This window comes from Coregonus lavaretus (genome assembly GCF_964263955.1).
Source record: "Coregonus lavaretus genome assembly, chromosome: 30".
Taxonomy (NCBI): domain Eukaryota; kingdom Metazoa; phylum Chordata; class Actinopteri; order Salmoniformes; family Salmonidae; genus Coregonus; species Coregonus lavaretus.
The window spans coordinates 11207164-11228483 of record NC_140017.1 but is presented as its reverse complement, the minus strand read 5'-3'; the positions used below and the strand labels follow the sequence as shown (position 1 = coordinate 11228483).

The following is a 21320-nucleotide window of genomic DNA, read 5'->3' as shown; positions in this document are numbered from 1 at the left end:
TTTTAAACAATTATACATTACATCTGCTTCAGAAATCATGGATATCTATGACATAGCCCTCCCTGGATTACTATCTATATGGTGTGGACTGGAGCTCTATCAAAACATGCATGCACTTTGCCCTTAAACACAATTGTTGTGTTTCAGATTTTCTGCATGGTGTTCGAGATTATGTATTTACCTTTGTACAGTATGCTTTGTTTCTATGGGGGTGATAAAGGGTGCATGAAGTGTGATCCACATCCTAAATGCACTGTACTCTACTTAACTCTCCCACTGTGTGTCTGTAGGGTCACTCAGGGAAACAGGCGCAATGGCCAATGCGTCCACAGACCTGGACAACGCGGAGGCCCAGTGCCAGCTCAACAACAACAACACCCGTCTGGCCGGCAGCTCGGGACACTGGGAAACCGAGGTCACCAGCTCCAAACTGTTTGAGTGTTCCCGCATCAAGGCCTTGGCAGGTGGGTGGATAGAGAGACTGGACTAGAGGAGCAAGAGCACCTTCACCTGTCTCAGTCACAGCTCCATCACTCACAAAACACACAAGCTTCATAGGCCTCCCTATATACCTGATGGAGGTTCAAAGTTGTAGAAGGACTTGATTCATGATCTATCATACAGGGGGCTACTGACAACGGGGTATGGTTGTTATATCAGAGCCAGTGTTATAGTACTTGAGTCCAGGACTCGGACTGGACCAGTGGTGACTCGGACTTGGAGTCGGATTCGGTCTGGACCAGTAGTGACTGGGGACACGACTCAGATGTGAGGTTTAGTAACTACATCACTGATCAGGGCTCTATCCTGATGAACTACAGTTGTAGGATCTTAATTTGATCACTCTTTTGTTGCTGAGAATATTCCTGCAAAGCAGGAAATGCAAACTTGTAGTGTATTCAACTTTTAAAAAGTATTCTATTTCCATTTAAAATGTCAGACCCCTACATAAATGTCCATTAAATTCCACATAATAATTCACTTTTCCTGTTGCTGCAGGTTTATTTTCCTGCTGTAGCAAACTGGCTCAAATTAAGATCCTACATCTGTAAGCCTTGTGTTTATCTCATCTCTCCTGCAGAAGAGAGAGATGCTGTCCAGAAGAAGACCTTCACTAAGTGGGTGAACTCCCACCTGGCCAGAGTGTCCTGTCGGATCGCTGACCTCTACAACGACCTTCGGGACGGCTACATGCTCACCAGGCTGCTGGAGGTCCTGTCTGGGGAGATGCTGGTTGGTCAACCCATTCTCTGGTTCACAACCTCAGTCTACCTTTAAGTCAGTAGATGCTAGGAGAACAAGCGCAAACTATTCAACAAAAAGCTCTGCATTGTAGTTATTTTTGTTCCAAATATTATTCAGTCATGTCTAAATGTTTCATGAATCTTGTCAGCACTGCAGCTATATGTCATGTGTAATCGTATGAGAATAGTAGTCAGCATAATGGGGTTTGACAATTGGATGGGAACAGCATTTGCACGCTTTCTTTGCCATTGTGTTTTTAATGAGAAAAATATTGTCTTACTATAAAGGCATTGCGATCAAAGCCAGTATTTCCCCTGCAGATTTATTTGACCAATCAAGCATTACTCCTCTCACCATTCCACTCTTGTTCCCTCTCTCATTCCCTCTACCTTCTTACCTCGCTGTCCTGTCACCCTTTTCTCCCTCCCTCCTTCCCTCCCCCATTCCTCCCTCCCCTCCCCTAGCCGAGGCCCACGCGGGGTCGCATGCGGATCCACTGCCTGGAGAACGTGGACAAGGCCCTGCAGTTCCTCAAGGAGCAGAGGGTCCACCTGGAGAACGTCGGCTCTCACGACATCGTCGACGGCAACCACCGCCTCACCCTTGGCCTCATCTGGACCATCATCCTTCGCTTCCAGGTAGTGACCTAGCCCACCCGTCCTGGTGCCTGGTGTTGTCTGTCTCTGTGGCTTCTGTTGTGGTTGTATTTTGGATTTACATTCATTTATTTTGTCATGCAGCCAACTCCTGTGGGGACGTTCCTGTCCCCTGTTTGGATTGTCCTTAAGACCTGCTGCTAGCTTAACCTCTGCTGAGGTATTTCTGGCCTGTGTTTGGTTCATATTGGGGACTGTGTTATAGTGCTGTGTAGCTCTATTGCTTCTTTGTCCCTGTGGGGTACTTTTGAACTCAGTCAGCATGTGGATGATGAACCTTATGTTGGTGTGCACCGTTGTTTCTACAAACTCCTGTTTCTGACTGGTATATGTTCTATGGTATGACATCATAGCCAATCTGCTGCAGTTATAATACATCTAATTTAGTCTCCAGACACTTCCGCCAAAAGAGTCAGGAAGAGTCTGGTGGACCAACGCGTCAAACTTGGCCTTCTTTAGCCAATACAGAATGACCGGGAGAAACTCCCTGCGCATATGCATTAGCTTAATCTCCCACAACACCTTCCCCCTAACCCTCCCCATGCCTCTCAGTTGTGTGATTCGCTAAAATGAAATGATGACAAGTACTTTACTCAGTAGGTCACGCCCATAGAATTCTATGGGCACTCCCACTAATGCGTGGTCCCCAAACTTTATTTGGCCTGTGACCCCATTTTGATATTTAAAAAAATGTGTGACTCCACCATATAAAAAAAGGGATGTAATCAACGGCCAATGTTCACTTTTTAAATTGGGGCTATGACAGTCTGTTACAGTCAGTCTGACAGTACTTTTGACAGTATTTTAATCTGAAGGAAGTATGTTTTGAAGTGGCTGAAAACCACCAGAAAGGTATTGGGAAGTTCAGAAGTTCATCAGGCAATAATGTTGTATGATCTTCTGTGTAGAAAATAATATCATCATTGATTTAGTGCCTGGTCTCTTCCATTCTGTTCTAATGAGTCCTGTGTATCTTGTGGGCTTAAACGGTTCAAAAGATAGAGACACATTTATATGAAGAAAACAGAAACCGCTCTGTTTATTCCAACCACATCTAGCATCTAGCAGCTACCGGAGGTTACTGACGTAACCCCAGTTCTATGAACCAAGCCCATTTATTTTTATTTTTAGAGTTTCTCTTGCGACCCCATTTTAAAATCAGGCGACCTCACATGTGGTCACGACCTCTAGTTTGAGAAACGCTGCACTAACACCAACTTTCACTAATGCCAACTTTGAATCGTTGATATCCCAGGCTGTGTGCGCAATAGTCTCGGGACGAGGCTACAATACATCTAATTCAAACACAAGAACAAAGTCTTATCCTACATTTTGTCACTCTTCTTCATCAGCCTTTGAACTTAGGTGAACCCATCTAAGAAAGAGACAGATTTAGCAGGGTTGGATAAAGGTTCCACTTCTTGTGTCCCAGCTGTAAACAGAAGTAGGGCAACATTCTGTGTATATTATATATGATTGGTTTCAGCACTGTCTTAATTTAGGAGAGAAAGGGCATAAATCAGAGTGATTTATAGACTGGCCAAAATACTGTATGGAGAATCCCTGAAACATGCTGCATCATCACTGTGTGACGTTACTAGCAAAGCTTGAATGTCACTCTGGTCCTGATCGTAGTTGGATCTCAAACAAGGACATACTGTCTGACATTCGCCTCAGAGACATACACATACAATGGGCACAAGGCCTTACAGGACGCGATACCACAGACAAGTGACAGGCATGTACTGTAAGTAGCACAAAATCGTTTGGCTTTTGTTGTCGCTTCAGGACAGTGGTGGTCTCAGCATAAACGCATGTCTTGCGTTATTCAAATCAGCGTTACTCTGTAAATATGATTCAGGGACAGGAGGAGAGGCTAGCATGGCATAGCTTATCGTTCTGCCTTCTAACAGTGATTACGGGTTAGCTGGGGCACTTTTGGCCGGCATCCCATTCTACTGCACTGACGCTGGAGCCAGCGAGTCGATGGCCTCTTCAATTTTGCGTGCAGTGAAAAAGGAGGAGCGCGTTATTGGAAACTGATTTGTGCTGTAGGGAGCAAGGGGTGGGGCTCCGGGCAGGGCAGTCAGGGCCTATCCTCCTCCTCCACCTTCCCTCCTTCTCTCTCTACCACTCCTCCTTCCTTCTCTGTCACCGATTCTGCAACCGTTTGTGGTTGTCTCATCACTCTCTCCTCACACTCCTCTTTTAGTTTACTACGTCTCTCCTCCCTTTCTGTCTCCCTCTCTCTTTCTTTCTCTCTACTCCTTTCTCTCTCCCTCTCTTCCACCCCTCCCCTACCCATGGACTGTTTCAGTTTACTTTGCCCAGTCAGCAGGTAAGGCCTAGCCACTGCAGCAGGCAGCAGACAAAGCGAGAGAAAGGGGGAAAAGAGGAAAGGAAAGGGGGAAGAGATGAAAGGAAAGGGGGAAGAGAGGAAAGGAAAGGGGGAAGAGAGGAAAGGAAAGGGGGAAAATAGGAAAGGAAAGGGGGAAAAGAGGAAAGGAAAGGAAAGGGGGAAGAGAGGAAAGGAAAGGGGGAAGAGAGGAAAGGAAAGAGGGAAGAGAGGAAAGGAAAGGGGGAAGAGAGGAAAGGAAAGGGAGAAAAGAGGAAAGGAAAGGGGGAAAAGAGGAAAGGAAAGGGGGAAAAGAGGAAAGGAAAGGGGGAAGAGAGGAAAGGAAAGGGGGAAGAGAGGAAAGGAAAGGGGGAAAAGAGGAAAGGAAAGGGGGAAGAGAGGAAAGGAAAGGGGGAAAAGAGGAAAGGAAAGGGGGAAGAGAGGAAAGGAAAGGAAAGGGGGAAAAGAGGAAAGGAAAGGGGGAAGAGAGGAAAGGAAAGGGGGAAGAGAGGAAAGGAAAGGGGGAAAAGAGGAAAGGAAAGGGGGAAGAGAGGAAAGGAAAGGGGGAAGAGAGGAAAGGAAAGGGGGAAGAGAGGCCTCCAGGTTGTAAATTATCTCCAGGAGCCGATTTTAAGAATCGAATAAACACTTGACACCTCCATTATATTTAGCAACTTCACTATCCTGTCTAGTTGCTTCGCTCAGTGTCGTTGTGTTTGTGCTACCTAATTATGACCTGCGTGGTGTATGCCTCTCTGTCACCGCCAGATGGTTTGTTTCTCTCAGGGATCTTGTTTATTGTTGGATGATATGCACTGCGATCAAGGGTATGTAAGGTACATTTTAGAAATGGAATGTCATCATTGGCTCTTGTGAAAAGTCAGTTTGGTTCTGGGCAGCAGTTCATTTGAACTATAGTTGTTCAGTTAGACAATGACTAGTCCTTCTCCTCGTAATTAACATACCGGTAGTGTTATCCATAATTTAATCACAAATAACCGTTCCCTGTAGGTGGAGACTAAACTGTGTATACATGCAGTAGAGTCCTATAAACCTCCAGTTGCTTTCCAGTGTGAGTGAGCGTGTATGTGAATGGGTGAGGTGCGATTTGTTGATATGGGTGGTCTAGCAGATTCTAGGGTGTCAACCCTCCCATTAATATGTATCATGTCACCGTGACATGATTGGGCCAATGGCTGTCATACTGTAGATGATGAGGGTGCACAGTGATGTTGTCATGATTCTGTGGCCTTCCTCCCAACATGACAGGCACATGTCTGTGTGCGAGTTAGTGATGAGACATGCAATGCAGTTGTGTGACTATTGGGGTGTATTCATTAAGTCTTGCAAGGGAAACCGTTGACCATTTAAGAACCAAACAGAAGCAAACAGAGCAAACGGAAGGAAATGGGGAGGGAGGGACCTACCTGAATTTGTCCATTAGAAACTCTTGTTTTCGTTGCAAAATGTTTTCCGTTTAGAGTAAATGGTTTCTGTTGCAAAGCGTTTTGAAACAGCCCAAACTGTTTGCAACAGAATCGGTGTAATGATTGCACTCCTGGTGTGGCTGTTGAAAGGAACTGGGTTTTGGGTTCAGTGTGTTTGAAACTGATCAGCAACATGGGTGTGTTTCCTAATTGTTTTCTTCACAAACTCATAGTAATCTGGTGATCTTACTGAACTGAGGACAGTTTTGAGGCTGGTTTCCTTAACCAAGGTTGTTTGTCGTCTGGTCTCCCTCCCTGTACATACAGATTCAGGTGATTAAGATTGAGTGTGACGACAACAGGGAGACACGGTCGGCAAAGGATGCCCTGCTACTCTGGTGCCAGATGAAAACCGCTGGGTGAGTGTCTTCATTTAACCAAAAGCCAAAATTGAACGTCAACCTTTGTGAACAGTTTCCACTTTCCATTTTTAAGGGTTTTGACAGTTGTTTTACTACTGTTGTTACATGCAAATGTCTTTAGTTGGATAGCATATATATATTGGACCAATGGTTGTGAGTGTGTTCTGTGTCAACTGTCCCACAGGTACTCTGAGGTCCACATCCAGAACTTCACCACCTGCTGGAGAGATGGTCTCGCCTTCAACGCGCTCATTCACCGACACAGGTCAGCATGGTCTTGTTTTAAAATATGTATTTATGTGACTATAGAAAGTGAACTAAATGACCTAATTTGCATTACTACAGGCCTGATTTGATTGAATTCCATAAGCTGATCCGGTCCAATGCCACATACAACCTCCAGCAAGCCTTCAACATTGCTGAGCAGAACCTGGGGCTCACCAAACTCCTGGACCCTGAAGGTAAGACTGCAAAGAGAATTGAAATAGCAGCTAGACAACCTCCTCAACAATTCATGGACATTTGGTAACATATATCTCAAACGTGTAAACATTCACAGACTTTCAGCTACAGTGACCATAGTTGATATTTTACATTACTGAAATGATTTCATGTCAAGGTGTGATTATGTTATATAGTGTATGTGTGATGTAAATGTTTGTGTATTGTTGTCCTTCCTGTGTGACTCTGCAGACGTGAATACGGAGAACCCAGATGAGAAGTCGATAATAACCTATGTTGTATCCTACTACCATTACTTCTCCAAGATGAAAGCCCTTCGAGTAGAGGGCAAGAGAGTGGGAAAGGTATTTAACCCTGGATCTTGTGGTACATGATAAAACAATTGTCATTGGAACCTGTGTAAATATCTCCTACAGTATACAGTGATATACAGTGTATATACAGTGATATGTACTGTATGTTATGAACACATGAGTAACATGAGCAATATGTATATCATACTGTATGTTTTGCACACATGTGTAGTTGTGTAGCTCAAAACAAACTGATAACGATTCAATCCATTATCAAATGCTATTAAACAAAAGTTATGAATTAAATCACTCCTATGTAATGTCCATCAATGCTAAATGTTTATGTGTTATACAGGTGTTGGACAATGCCATTGAGGGTCAGAAGATGATCGATCGATATGAGGCTCTGGCCTCTGAGCTCCTGGAGTGGATCGAGAAGACCATAGGCATCATCAGCAACCAGAAGTTTGCCAACTCCTTAACGGGTGTTCAGCAACAGCTTCAAGCCTTCACCACCTACTGCACCATCGAGAAGCCCATCAAGTAAGTCAACACTGTGCAAATGACACATAAAAACATCAATTATATAGCATCAATTATTTGTAAATCTATAGTGGTCCTATTCATACACCAGAGGGTTTTAAACTTAAAACTTTTGTTTTATACAAATATTACTAAACAATTTTGGTTGCTTTAGTTTTAGGACAGGATTTAGGTTGAGTCAATAGTTTCATCCTTTTATAGTTTTAAATAGTTGTATAGTTCTTATAGCTTATAGTTTTATGTTATTTTCTCAGTGAATGCTTTTGATTTGTCTGGTTCCCATTTGATGTGTGGTATATACCATAACTGTTGCAGTATTCAACTAAAACCACACATTGATGGGTGTGGGCACTTTAGTACCAGCAGGAGTATCAGCATGAGGCCCCAAGCAGGTATGTCTGGCATAATTAAGCACCCAGTTAGCCGTGCCATGTGACTCATGCCCTATTTGACCAGAAGGGACTGGATCTAAGTGATGTGACTCCCAAATGTGTCTCCAGCCCCTTTCTCTCTGTGGCTAGAGGATAGATATCTCCTCTGGTGAGTAGTATCTCTGAGGCCTTACCCGGCTTCTCACCCAGCCTAGTTGCCCTGGCAGCCCTCGATGGCCAGAGGTGGTCAGCCATCATATGACTCTGAAATCTGCTCAGTGATGACTCAGTGATGACCATTTATTATTTAGAATTAGGTTACAATTAGACAGTGTGTGGAGCTAGGCCACATGTAATAATGAAGGTCTTTGCAGTGAAGGTCAAGCCTGCAGGCAATGTCACAGAGAATCTATTGATGAGTAGGGCAACTTATAGGGCTGGCACAATGACTGTATGAGTGTGTAACCAACGATTATGGATGAAGACCGTCATGAAAAGAAAATAACCGTCAAAACTATTTTTGTGTGTGGAACGAACAGCTGACTGTGAAGACGGGGTGGCCAGGCATTCGTGCAGTTGAGTCCGTTTCTCTTATTTTTTTTTTCTCTCTCTTTTTTTCTTAGGGGGTAGATCAGCTTTAATATTGCAGATAGATTGTAACTTCCATCAATGTAATTGTCTGCATCACTTCCAATCCCCATATATTTTTTTCTCTCGCAAATATATATATATATATATATATATATATATATATATATATATATATATATATACATATATACACATGCATATACATATATACATACATACATATACATACACACATATACATATACAGTGGGGAAAAAAAGTATTTAGTCAGCCACCAATTGTGCAAGTTCTCCCACTTAAAAAGATGAGAGAGGCCTGTAATTTTCATCATAGGCACACGTCAACTATGACATACAAAATGAGAAAAAAAATCCAGAAAATCACATTGTAGGATTTTTTATGAATGTATTTGCAAATTATGGTGGAAAATAAGTATTTGGTCAATAACAAAAGTTTCTCAATACTTTGTTATATACCCTTTGTTGGCAATGACACAGGTCAAACGTTTTCTGTAAGTCTTCACAAGGTTTTCACACACTGTTGCTGGTATTTTGGCCCATTCCTCCATGCAGATCTCCTCTAGAGCAGTGATGTTTTGGGGCTGTCGCTGGGCAACACGGACTTTCAACTCCCTCCAAAGATTTTCTATGGGGTTGAGATCTGGAGACTGGCTAGGCCACTCCAGGACCTTGAAATGCTTCTTACGAAGCCACTCCTTCGTTGCCCGGGCGGTGTGTTTGGGATCATTGTCATGCTGAAAGACTCGGCCACGTTTCATCTTCAATGCCCTTGCTGATGGAAGGAGGTTTGCACTCAAAATCTCACGATACATGGCCCCATTCATTCTTTCCTTTACACGGATCAGTCGTCCTGGTCCCTTTGCAGAAAAACAGCCCCAAAGCATGATGTTTCCATCCCCATGCTTCACAGTAGGTATGGTGTTCTTTGGATGCAACTCAGCATTCTTTGTCCTCCAAACACGACGAGTTGAGTTTTTACCAAAAAGTTCTATTTTGGTTTCAACTGACCATATGACATTCTCCCAATCCTCTTCTGGATCATCCAAATGCACTCTAGCAAACTTCAGACGGGCCTGGACATGTACTGGCTTAAGCAGGGGGACACGTCTTGCACTGCAGGATTTGAGTACCTGGCAACGTAGTGTGTTACTGATGGTAGGCTTTGTTACTTTGGTCCCAGCTCTCTGCAGGTCATTCACTAGGTCCCCCCGTGTGGTGCTGGGATTTTTGCTCACTGTTCTTGTGATCATTTTGACCCCACGGGGTGAGATCTTGCGTGGAGCCCCAGATCGAGGGAGATTATCAGTGGTCTTGTATGTCTTCCATTTCCTAATAATTGCTCCCACAGTTGATTTCTTCAAACCAAGCTGCTTACCTATTGCAGATTCAGTCTTCCCAGCCTGGTGCAGGTCTACAATTTTGTTTCTGGTGTCCTTTGACAGCTCTTTGGTCTTGGCCATAGTGGAGTTTGGAGTGTGACTGTTTGAGGTTGTGGACAGGTGTCTTTTATACTGATAACAAGTTCAAACAGGTGCCATTAATACAGGTAATGAGTGGAGGACAGAGGAGCCTCTTAAAGAAGAAGTTACAGGTCTGTGAGAGCCAGAAATCTTGCTTGTTTGTAGGTGACCAAATACTTATTTTCATATAAATTCATTAAAAATCCTACAATGTGATTTTCTGGATTATTCTTTCTCAATTTGTCTGTCATAGTTGACGTGTACCTATGATGAAAATTACAGGCCTCTCTCATCTTTTTAAGTGGGAGAACTTGCACAATTGGTGGCTGACTAAATACATTTTTTCCCCACTGTATATACAGTTGAAGTCGGAAGTTTACATACACTTAGGTTGGAGTCATTTAAACTTGTTTTTCAACCACTCCACACATTTCTTGTTAACAAACTATCATTTTGGCAAGTCGGTTAGGACATCTACTTTGTGCATGACACAAGTAATTTTTCCAACAATTGTTTACAGACAGATTATTTCACTTATAATTCACTGTATCACAATTCCAGTGGGTCAGAAGTTTACATACACTATGTTGACTGTGACTTTGAACAGCTTGGAAAATTCCAGAAAATTATGTCATGGCTTTAGAAGCTTCTGATAGTCTAATTGACATCATTTGAGTCAATTGGAGGTGTACCTGTGGATGTATTTCAAGGCCTACCGTGAAACTCAGTGCCTATTTGCTTGATATCATGGGAAAATCAAAAGAAATCAGCCAAGACCTCAGAAAAAAATGTGTAGACCTCCACAAGTCTGGTTCATCCTTGGGAGCAATTTCCAAATGCCTGAAGGTACCACGTTCATCTGTACAAACAATAGTACGCAAGTATAAACACCATGGGACCACGCAGCCGTCATACCGCTCAGGAAGGAGACGTGTTCTGTCTCCTAGAGATGAACGTACTTTGGTGCGAAAAGTGCAAATCAATCCCAGAACAACAGCAAAGGACCTTGTGAAGATGCTGGAGGAAACAGGTACAAAAGTATCTATATCCACAGTAAAACGAGTCCTATATCAACATAACCTGAAAGGCCACTCAGCAAGGAAGAAGCCACTGCTCCAAAAAGCCAAAAAAAGCCAGACTATGGTTTGCAACTGCACATGGGGACAAATATCTTACTTTTTGGAGAAATGTCCTCTGGTTTGATGAAACAAAAATAGAACTGTTTGGCCATAATGACCATCATTGTGTTTGGAGGAAAATGGGGAAGGCTTGCAAGCCGAAGAACACTATCCCAACCGTGAACAACGGGGGTGGCAGCATCATGTTGTGGCGGCGCTTTGCTGCAGGATGGACTGGTGCACTTCACAAAATAGATGGCATCATGAGGAAGGAAAATTATGTGGATATATTGAAGCAACATCTCAAGACATCAGTCAGGAAGTTAAAGCTTGGTCGCAAATGGGTCTTCCAAATGGACAATGACCCCAAGCATACTTCCAAAGTTGTTGCAAAATGGCTTAAGGACAACAAAGTCAAGGTATTGGAGTGGCCATCACAAAGCCCTGACCTCAATCCTATAGAACATTTGTGGGCAGAACTGAAAAAGTGTGTGCGAGCAAGGAGGCCTACAAACCTGACGAGGAATGGACCAAAATTCACCCAACTTATTGTGGGAAGGTTGTGGAAGGTTACCCGAAACGTTTGACCCAAGTTAAACAATTTAAAGGCAATATTATAAAATACTAATTGAGTGTATGTAAACTTCTGACCCACTGGGAATGAGATGAAATAAATAAAAGCTTAAATAAATCATTCTCTCTACAATTATTCTGACATTTCAAATTTTTAAAATAAAGTGGTGATCCTAACTGACCTAAGACAGGGAATTTTTACTAGGATTAAATGTCAGGAATTGTGAAAAAAATGAGTCTAAATGTTTTTGGCTAAGGTGTATGTAAACTTCCGACTTCAACTGTATATATACATATATATACACTGCTCAAAAAAATAAAGGGAACACTTAAACAACACAATGTAACTCCAAGTCAACCACACTTCTGTGAAATCAAACTGTCCACTTAGGAAGCAACACTGATTGACAATACATTTCACATGCTGTTGTGCAAATGGAATAGACAACAGGTGGAAATTATAGGCAATTAGCAAGACACCCCCAATAAAGGACTGGTTTTGCAGGTGGTGACCACAGACCACTTCTCAGTTCCTATGCTTCCTGGCTGATGTTTTGGTCACTTTTGAATGCTGGCGGTGCTTTCACACTAGTGGTAGCATGAGATGGAGTCTACAACCCACACAAGTGGCTCAGGTAGTGCAGCTCATCCAGGATGGCACATCAATGCGAGCTGTGGCAAGAAGGTTTGCTGTCAGCGTAGTGTCCAGAGCATGGAGGCGCTACCATGAGACAGGCCAGTACATCAGGAGACGTGGAGGAGGCTGTAGGAGGGCAACAACCCAGCAGCAGGACTGCTACCTCCGCCTTTGTGCAAGGAGGAGCAGGAGGAGCACTGCCAGAGCCCTGCAAAATGACCTCCAGCAGGCCACAAATGTGCATGTGTCTGCTCAAACGGTCAGAAACAGACTCCAAGAGGGTGGTATGAGGGCCCGACGTCCACAGGTGGGGGTTGTGCTTACAGCCCAACACCGTGCAGGACGTTTGGCATTTGCCAGAGAACACCAAGATTGGCAAATTCGCCACTGGCGCCCTGTGCTCTTCACAGATGAAAGCAGGTTCACACTGAGCACATGTGACAGACGTGACATAGTCTGGAGACGCCGTGGAGAACGTTCTGCTGCCTGCAACATCCTCCAGCATGACCGGTTTGGCGGTGGGTCAGTCATGGTGTGGGGTGGCATTTCTTTGGGGGGCCGCACAGCCCTCCATGTGCTCGCCAGAGGTAGCCTGACTGCCATTAGGTACCGAGATGAGATCCTCAGACCCCTTGTGAGACCATATGCTGGTGCGGTTGGCCCTGGGTTCCTCCTAATGCAAGGCAATGCTAGACCTCATGTGGCTGGAGTGTGTCAGCAGTTCCTGCAAGAGGAAGGCATTGATGCTATGGACTGGCCCGCCCGTTCCCCAGACCTGAATCCAATTGAGCACATCTGGGACATCATGTCTTGCTCCATCCACCAACGCCACGTTGCACCACAGACTGTCCAGGAGTTGGTGGATGCTTTAGTCCAGGTCTGGGAGGAGATCCCTCAGGAGACCATCCGCCACCTCATCAGGAGCATGCCCAGGCGTTGTAGGGAGGTCATACAGGCACATGGAGGCCACACACACTACTGATCATCATTTTGACTTGTTTTAAGGACATTACATCAAAGTTGGATCAGCCTGTAGTGTGGTTTTCCACTTTAATTTTGAGGGTGACTCCAAATCCAGACCTCCATGGGTTGATAAATTTGATTTCCATTGATAATTTTTGTGTGATTTTGTTGTCAGCACATTCAACTATGTAAAGAAAAAAGTATTTAATAACATTATTTCATTCATTCAGATCTAGGATGTGTTATTTTAGTGTTCCCTTTATTTTTTTTAGCAGTGTACATATACATTTTAGTCATTTAGCAGACGCTCTTATCCAGAGCGACTTACAGTTAGTGAGTGCATACATTATTTTGTATTTTTCATACTGGCCCCCTGTGGGAATCGAACCCACAACCCTGGCATTGCAAACGCCATGCTCTACCAACTGAGCTACATCCCTGCCGGCCATTCCCTCCCCTACCCTGGACGACGCTGGGCCAATTGTGCGCCGCCCCACACACACATACACATACATACACACACATATATATACATACATACATATATACATCCATACACACACACACATCCTTTTTTAAATTATATTTCCCTTCATTACTTTCCAACCCCACCACCCCTTCCCCAATTGGAGTAAACTAGTGAACAACAACGCTTAGGCCTCTACTTCCAGCCCATACATACTATATACATTTTATGGACACAGTCAAATTCTACAATAAGTATATTTTGTTTGTTTTTACTCCTGAACTTCTTCCGATCATTTTCATGATGTCCATCTGGTTTGCTTCTTTATGACATAGTTTTCTAACTGTGCTCTTTCACAAAAGCTCTCAACCTATAACCTATATACTTATTATGGACACAGTATACTTTACATTAGTTATCTTGTTGTTATTAGTTGTTGTTATTAGTCCCATCCTTCAGCTCCATTCAACACCTCCCATCTTTCTCTTAACACCATCCATATTGGATATCTATTTGCCATATATTTTTCAACTGTACTGTGATGTTTTACAAAAGTTCTGAACCTTTCTATTCTCATTGTTTCTACAGATCGTAAATTGAAAATAAACATTTTTGCTAAAAGTATTATTATATTATTGATCGATTGACTATGACTTTTCAGATCACCCAGTAGTGCTATCTGCAGGGTTAGCTCCAGGTAAATATTGCAATCCTTTAGCCATTCCTGGACCTGTGTCCAAAAACAAGCTACAAATGGACAGTACCAAAACAAATGATCTAATGATTCTGTCTCTTCGCAGCAAAATCTGCAGAGCTGGGAAGATTGTATCCCCCATATAAATAACATTCTATTGGAATTTTATATAATAATTTAAATGGAAAAATTCTAAGTTTTGAATCCGGAGTAATTTTGCGTATCAATTCATAAACACTATGCCATGGAATCGGTACGTCAAAAATCTCTTCCCAACTATTTTGCAATCTATATGGGACGGCTGTCAATCCTTTGGTCCTTAAATGAAAATGGTATACTTTTTTATTTATCACAATTTTCTTTAACCAATTATGGTTTAGCGTCTGCTAAATGGCATAATATATTATATATTATTAATGCAGGGCCGACAGACAAGTTTGTTACTTTTTCCCCCTTCTACTTTCTTCCATTTTTGTGGTAATGTTGCAATTATTTGGTTGTCATTTTGGGTAGAGCAGACATTTCCATATGTTTTTGTTAGCTGCATGTGCGACATAACTCCACCAGTCCTACCTATGATATCATTTACGAAGATTATACCTTTTTTAAACATTTTTTCAATTTTTTTATCAATTAGTATATTTGACTTTAACCACAATATTTGTTGCATTATTTGTTCTGTCGTTTCTGGAGGATTAAATTGAAATTGCAGCCAACTTTCTATGGCTTGTTTTAGAAATAGTGATATTTGGGAGATTATTTCCTTTTCAAATAACTTAAAGTGAGAGGTTGTAATCTGAATAAAAGGAAAAAGGCCATTCTTGAACATGGGGTGAGACAATCTTACTAATTTGCTAGAGAACCAGTTCGGATTTAAGTATAACTTTTGTATGACTAAAGCTTTTAGTGATAGGTCTAATGCTTTAATATTTAATAATTTCTGTCCTCCGAATTCATATTCATTATGTAAATAGGCCCGTTTAATTATGTCTGGCTTGCCGTTCCAAATAAAATTTAATATTTTTTTCTCATATAATTTAAACAACTGTTCGCTAGGCATAGGCAAGACCATAAGCAAATAGGTAAACTGGGATAATACTAAAGAGTTAATCAGGGTGATTTTTCCACAAACTGACAGGTATTTACCTTTCCATGGTTGCTAACTTCCTATTAAAATGTATTGGAGTGAGATCATTTATTTCATTTGGGATATGTATTTCGAGTATATCCACATCACCATCAGACCATTTTATGGGTAAACTACATGGTCATGTAAAAATTGTATTTTTTTGTGATCCAATACGTAATATAGTACATTTATCATAATGTGGTTGTAATCCAGAGTGGTTAGAAAATGTATCTAGATCCTCTGAGGCTGTGGAGGGATTCAAGTTGTGGATTTAAAAGAAAACATGAATCATCAGCGTACAATGACACCTTTGTTTTTAAGCCCTGGATTTCTAATCCCTTGATATTATTGTTGGATCTGATTTTAATAGCTAACATCTCGATGGCAATAATAAATAGATATGCCGATAGTGGACAACCTTGTTTCACTCCTCTTGACAGTTAAAAACTTGCTGAGAAATAGCCATTATTTACTATTTTACACCTATACATGATTTTAACCCAATTTATAAGAGATTGTCCAAAATTGAAATGCTCCAGGCATTTATATATAAACCCCAGTCGTACTTTATCAAATGCCTTTTCGAAGTCTGCTATTTTTATTTATTTATTTATTTTTGTCATTTAGCAGACACTCTTATCCAGAGCGACTTACAGGAGCAATTAGGGCGAAGTGCCTTGCTCAAGGGCACATCGACAGATTTTTCACCTAGTCAGCTCAGAACCAGCGACCTTTCGGTTACTGGCACAACGCTCTTAACCACTAAGCTACCTGCCGCCCGCTATGAATAGTAGGCCTGGTTTCCCAGATTTTTCATAGTGTTCTATTGTTTCCAGTACTTGCCTTATATTATCTCCAATGTATCGCCCATGTAAAAAACCTTTCTGAATAGAATGAATAATGTCCAACAATACCTTTTTAATTCTATGCGCTATACATTTTGCTAGAATATTTACAACACTGAAGTGTAAGGGGCCTACAATTTTTTAAATGGACTGGATCTTTATATTTTCCACTTGTATCCTGTTTCAGTAATAATGAAATCAGACCTTCTTCTTGAGTGTCTGATAATCTACCATTTGCATAGGAGTGGTTAAAACATGCTGATAACGGTCCTCTGAGTATATCAAAAAAGGTTTGGTATACCTCTACTGGAATGCCATCCAACCCTGGAGTTTTCCCGGTCTTAAAGTCTTTAATTGCATCCAGAAGTTCCTCCTCTGTAATTTCACCTTCACATGAGTCTTTCTGTATGGCTGTTAATTTTACATTATCAATAGAAAAAAAATCTCTACAATTAGCTTCAGTTAGAGGAGATGGAGGCGACTGAAACGAAAACATATGCTTAAAGTACTTTGTTTCCTCCTTCAAAATATAATTTGGTGAATCATGGGTGACTCCGTCATTTGTAACCAGTTTCAGTAAATTCTTTTTGGTAGCATTCCTATGTTGAAGATGAAAAAATAATTTGGTGCATTTTTCCCCATATTCCATCTAGTTTGCTTTATTTTTATAATATATTACACTTAATCTTTCTTGAATAAGTTTCTCCATTTCTTTTAGTTTTTCCTATATTTTATTCTGAGCCTCTATGTTACAGTTTTTATTGCTATCTATCTGTTCTGTTAGACCTTCTATTTCCTTTGTTAGTGTGGACTCTTTTGACCTAAATTGCTTTTGTTTTCGAGATGAGTACTGAATTGCATGGCCTATAAAGGCACATTTAAAGGTGTCCCATACAATAAGGGGATTTGCTGTACCTATGTTATGTCGGAAAAAAACAGTTATAAATTCCTCTGTCCTAGTTAAAAACAAGTTATCATCCAATAGGTTTTGATTACATTTCCAATATCCTCGCCCACGTAGAAATTCAGTAAGAGTAATGTATATGCCAATTATATGATGGTCCGACCGCATTCTGTCCCCTATCAACACTTTTTAAACTTTTGGTGCCAACGAGAATGACGTAAGAAAGAAGTCAAGACGACTAGCTTGATTGAGTCTCCTCCATATATCTACTAGTTCTAATGTATCCATGACATTCACGATTTCCTTAAGAGCATGACGGTGATTGTTTGTAGTGTGATTTCCTTTACGGTCCATTGAGCTATTTAAAATGGTATTATAATCTCCCACCATAATAATAGAGTCTTGAATTGCTTGCAGAGTTGATAATTTATTATATATGTTGTTAAAGAAGTGTGGATAATCATTATTTGGTCCGTAAAGGTTAATTAACCATATCTGTTTATGGTCCAATAACATATTTAAAATAATCCATCTACCTTGCGTATCTGTTTGGACAATTTGCACATTCGGATCGAAATTACTGTTAATTAATATCATCACCCCTTTTGAGTTTCTTTGCCCATGGGAGAAGTATATATATCCCCCCCCCATTCCTTTTTCCACGCAACTTCATCTAGAATGATTGAATGAGTTTCCTTTAAAGAATAGATATTATATTCCTTCTCTTGGAGCCATGTAAATATTGTTATTCTTTTGTTATTATCTGCTAAGCCATTACAATTATAACTGGCTATACTTATTTCACCACATACCATAATGGGATACAAGTTTCAAATCTATTTATCATTATATATGTTTGTAAATTTACCAATAAAAAATACCATAACGATTGACTGTCCATATAGCTGTACCATGATATTTGCATTGCTACTACAGTTGAAGTCGGAAGTTTACATACACCTTAGCCAAATACATTTAAACTCAGTTTTCACAATTCCTGACATTTAATCCTAGTAAAAATTCCCTGTCTTAGGTCAGTTAGGATCACCACTTTATTTTAAGAATGTGAAATGTCAGAATAATAGTAGAGAGAATGATTTATTTCAGCTTTTATTTCTTTCATCACATTCCAAGTGGGTCAGAAATTTACATACACTCAATTAGTATTTGGTAGCATTGCCTTTTAATTGTTTAACTTGGGTCAAACATTTCGGGTATCCTTCCACAAGCTTCCCACAATAAGTTGGGTGAATTTTGGCCCATTCCTCCTGACAGAGCTGGTGTAACTGGTGTAACTTTTTCAGTTTTGCCCACACATTTTCTATAGGATTGTGGTCAGGGCTTTGTGATGGCCACTCCAATACCTTGACTTTGTTGTCCTTAAGCCATTTTGCCACAACTTCGGAAGTATGCTTGGGGTCATTGTCCATTTGGAAGACCCATTTGCAACCAAGCTTTAACTTCCTGACTGATGTCTTGAGATTTAGCTTCAATATATCCACATAATTTTCCTTCCTCATGATGCCATCTATTTTGTGAAGTGCACCAGTACCTCCTGCAGCAAAGCACCCCCACAGCATGATGCTGCCACCCCCATGCTTCACGGTTGGGAAGGTGTTCTTCGGCTTGCAAGAAACCCCATTTTTCCTCCAAACATAACAATGGTCATTATGGCGAAACAGTTCTATTTTTGTTTCATCAGACCAGAGGACATTTCTCCAAAAAGTACGATCTTTGTCCCTATGTGCAGTTGCAAACCGTAGTCTGGCTTTTTAATGGCGGTTTTGGAGCAGTGGCTTCTTCCTTGCTGAGCAGCCTTTCAGGTTATGTCGATATAGGACTCGTTTTTCTGTGGATATAGATACTTTTGTACCTGTTTCCTCCAGCATCTTCACAAGGTCCTTTGCTGTTGTTCTGGGATTTATTTGCACTTTTCGCACCAAAGTACGTTAATCTCTAGGAGACAGAACGCGTCTCCTTCCTGAGCGGTATGACGGCTGCGTGGTCCCATTGTGTTTATACTTGCGTACTATTGTTTGGACAGATGAACGTGGTACCTTCAGGCATTTGGAAATTGCTCCCAAGGATGAACCAGACTTGTGGAGGTCTACACATTTTCTTCTGAGGTCTTGGCTGATGTCTTTTAATTTTCTCATGATGTCAAGCAAAGAAGCACTGAGTTTGAAGGTAGGCCTTGAAATACATCCACAGGTACACCTCCAATTGACTCAAATGATGTCAATTAGCCTATCAGAAGCTTCTAAAGCCATGACATAATTTTCTGGAATTTTCCAAGCTGTTTAAAGGCACAGTCAACTTAGTGTATGTAAACTTCTGACCCACTGGAATTGTGATACAGTGAATTATAAGTGAAATAATCTGTCTGTAAACAATTGTTGGAAAAATTACTTGTGTCATGCACAAAGTAGATGTCCTAACTGACTTGCCAAAACTATAGTTTGTTAACAAGAAATTTGCGGAGTGGTTGAAAAACTAGTTTTAATGACTCCAACCTAAGTGTATGTAAACTTCCGACTTCAACTGTAAGTAACCCTCCAATTGTTCTCCACTAATTCCCCTGCTAAAGCCCCACCCCTTCCCAAGTTGGGCCGTCATCCCAGTGATCAGCATATCACCCCCGTCCCCCCGAATCCCTAGGCCCCCGAGAGGCCAGGACCCATCCATCGAAAACAGCACACAGTGCCACCCACAAAACAAAAGCAGGTCAACCGCCAAAAGCATTTCCAATGCTCTCACCTCAATATATATATATATATAGCTATTTAAAAATATATATCCATTCAAATATCTTGCATATCTTATTTTACATTTTTTACATTTTAGTCATTTAGCAGACGCTCTTATCCAGAGCGACTTACAGGAGCAATTAGGGTTAAGTGCCTTGCTCAAGGGTACATTAACGTCATTTAGCAGACGCTCTTAGCCAGAGCGACTCACAAATTGGTGCGTTCACCCTATAGCCAGTGGGATAACCACTTTACAATTGGGGGGGGGGGGGTAGAAGGATTCCTTTATCCTATCCCAGGTATTCCTTAAAGAGGTGGGGTTTCAAATGTCTCCGGAAGGTGGTGAGTGACTCCGCTGTCCTGGCGTCGTGAGGGAGCTTGTTCCACCATTGGGGTGCCAGAGCAGCGAACAGTTTTGACTGGGCTGAGCGGGAACTATGCTTCCGCAGAGGTAGGGGAGCCAGCAGGCCAGAGGTGGATGAGCGCAATGCCCTCGTTTGGGTGTAGGGACTGATCAGAGCCTGAAGGTACAGAGGTGCCGTTCCCCTCACTGCTCCATAGGCAAGCACCATGGTCTTGTAGCGGATGCGAGCTTCAACTGGAAGCCAGTGGAGTGTGCGGAGGAGGGGGGTGACGTGAGAGAACTTGGGAAGGTTGAACACCAGACGGGCTGCGGCATTCTGGATGAGTTGTAGGGGTTTAATGGCACAGGCAGGGAGGCCAGCCAACAGCGAGTTGCAGTAGTCCAGACGGGAGATGACAAGTGCCTGGATTAGGACCTGTGCCGCTTCCTGTGTAAGGCAGGGTCGTACTCTCCGAATGTTGTAGAGCATGAACCTGCAGGAGCGGGTCACCGCCTTGATGTTGGCGGAGAACGACAGGGTGTTGTCCAGGGTCACACCTAGGCTCTTCGCACTCTGGGAGGAGGACACAGCGGAGTTGTCAACCGTGATGGCGAGATCATGGAACGGGCAGTCCTTCCCCGGGAGGAAGAGCAGCTCCGTCTTGCCAGGGTTCAGCTTGAGGTGGTGATCCGTCATCCATACTGATATGTCTGCCAGACATGCAGAGATGCGATTCGCCACCTGGTTATCAGAAGGGGGAAAGGAGAAGATTAGTTGTGTATCGTCAGCGTAGCAATGATAGGAGAGACCATGTGAGGATATGACAGAGCCAAGTGACTTATTTTCCATCATTATCGATTAATATGCGTAATAATGTCAGCAGTTCATGCGTAGGATTTTTACCTATAACCCGGATTGCCATTGTATTACATTACATTTTTGACAAGCAACGTGGACTCTTTACAATGTGATGAAACTTTGTTGCTCCTTGAAACAAGCAAGGTGTTGTAGCAAACAAATCTTTGGTTTCCTTGGCAATGGCCCCTCCCTGCAGCAGCACATGCAGTCAGGACAG

At 42.0% G+C, this 21320-nt stretch overlaps 1 protein-coding gene across 1 annotated transcript in view; it reads left to right on the top strand.

The window, feature by feature from the left end:
- Positions 1–313: 313 nt before the first annotated feature.
- Positions 314–21320, top strand: part of LOC311105934 (spectrin beta chain, non-erythrocytic 4-like) — a gene marked incomplete at both ends in the record, with an annotated part of 69015 nt that continues 48008 nt past the window's right edge. Inside the window, 8 exon segments of the mRNA XM_084148168.1 lie at positions 314–464; positions 1082–1233; positions 1710–1883; positions 5991–6082; positions 6270–6350; positions 6431–6546; positions 6779–6891; positions 7196–7383. Of these exon segments, the coding sequence (XP_084004294.1) occupies positions 314–464; positions 1082–1233; positions 1710–1883; positions 5991–6082; positions 6270–6350; positions 6431–6546; positions 6779–6891; positions 7196–7383 (1067 nt within the window).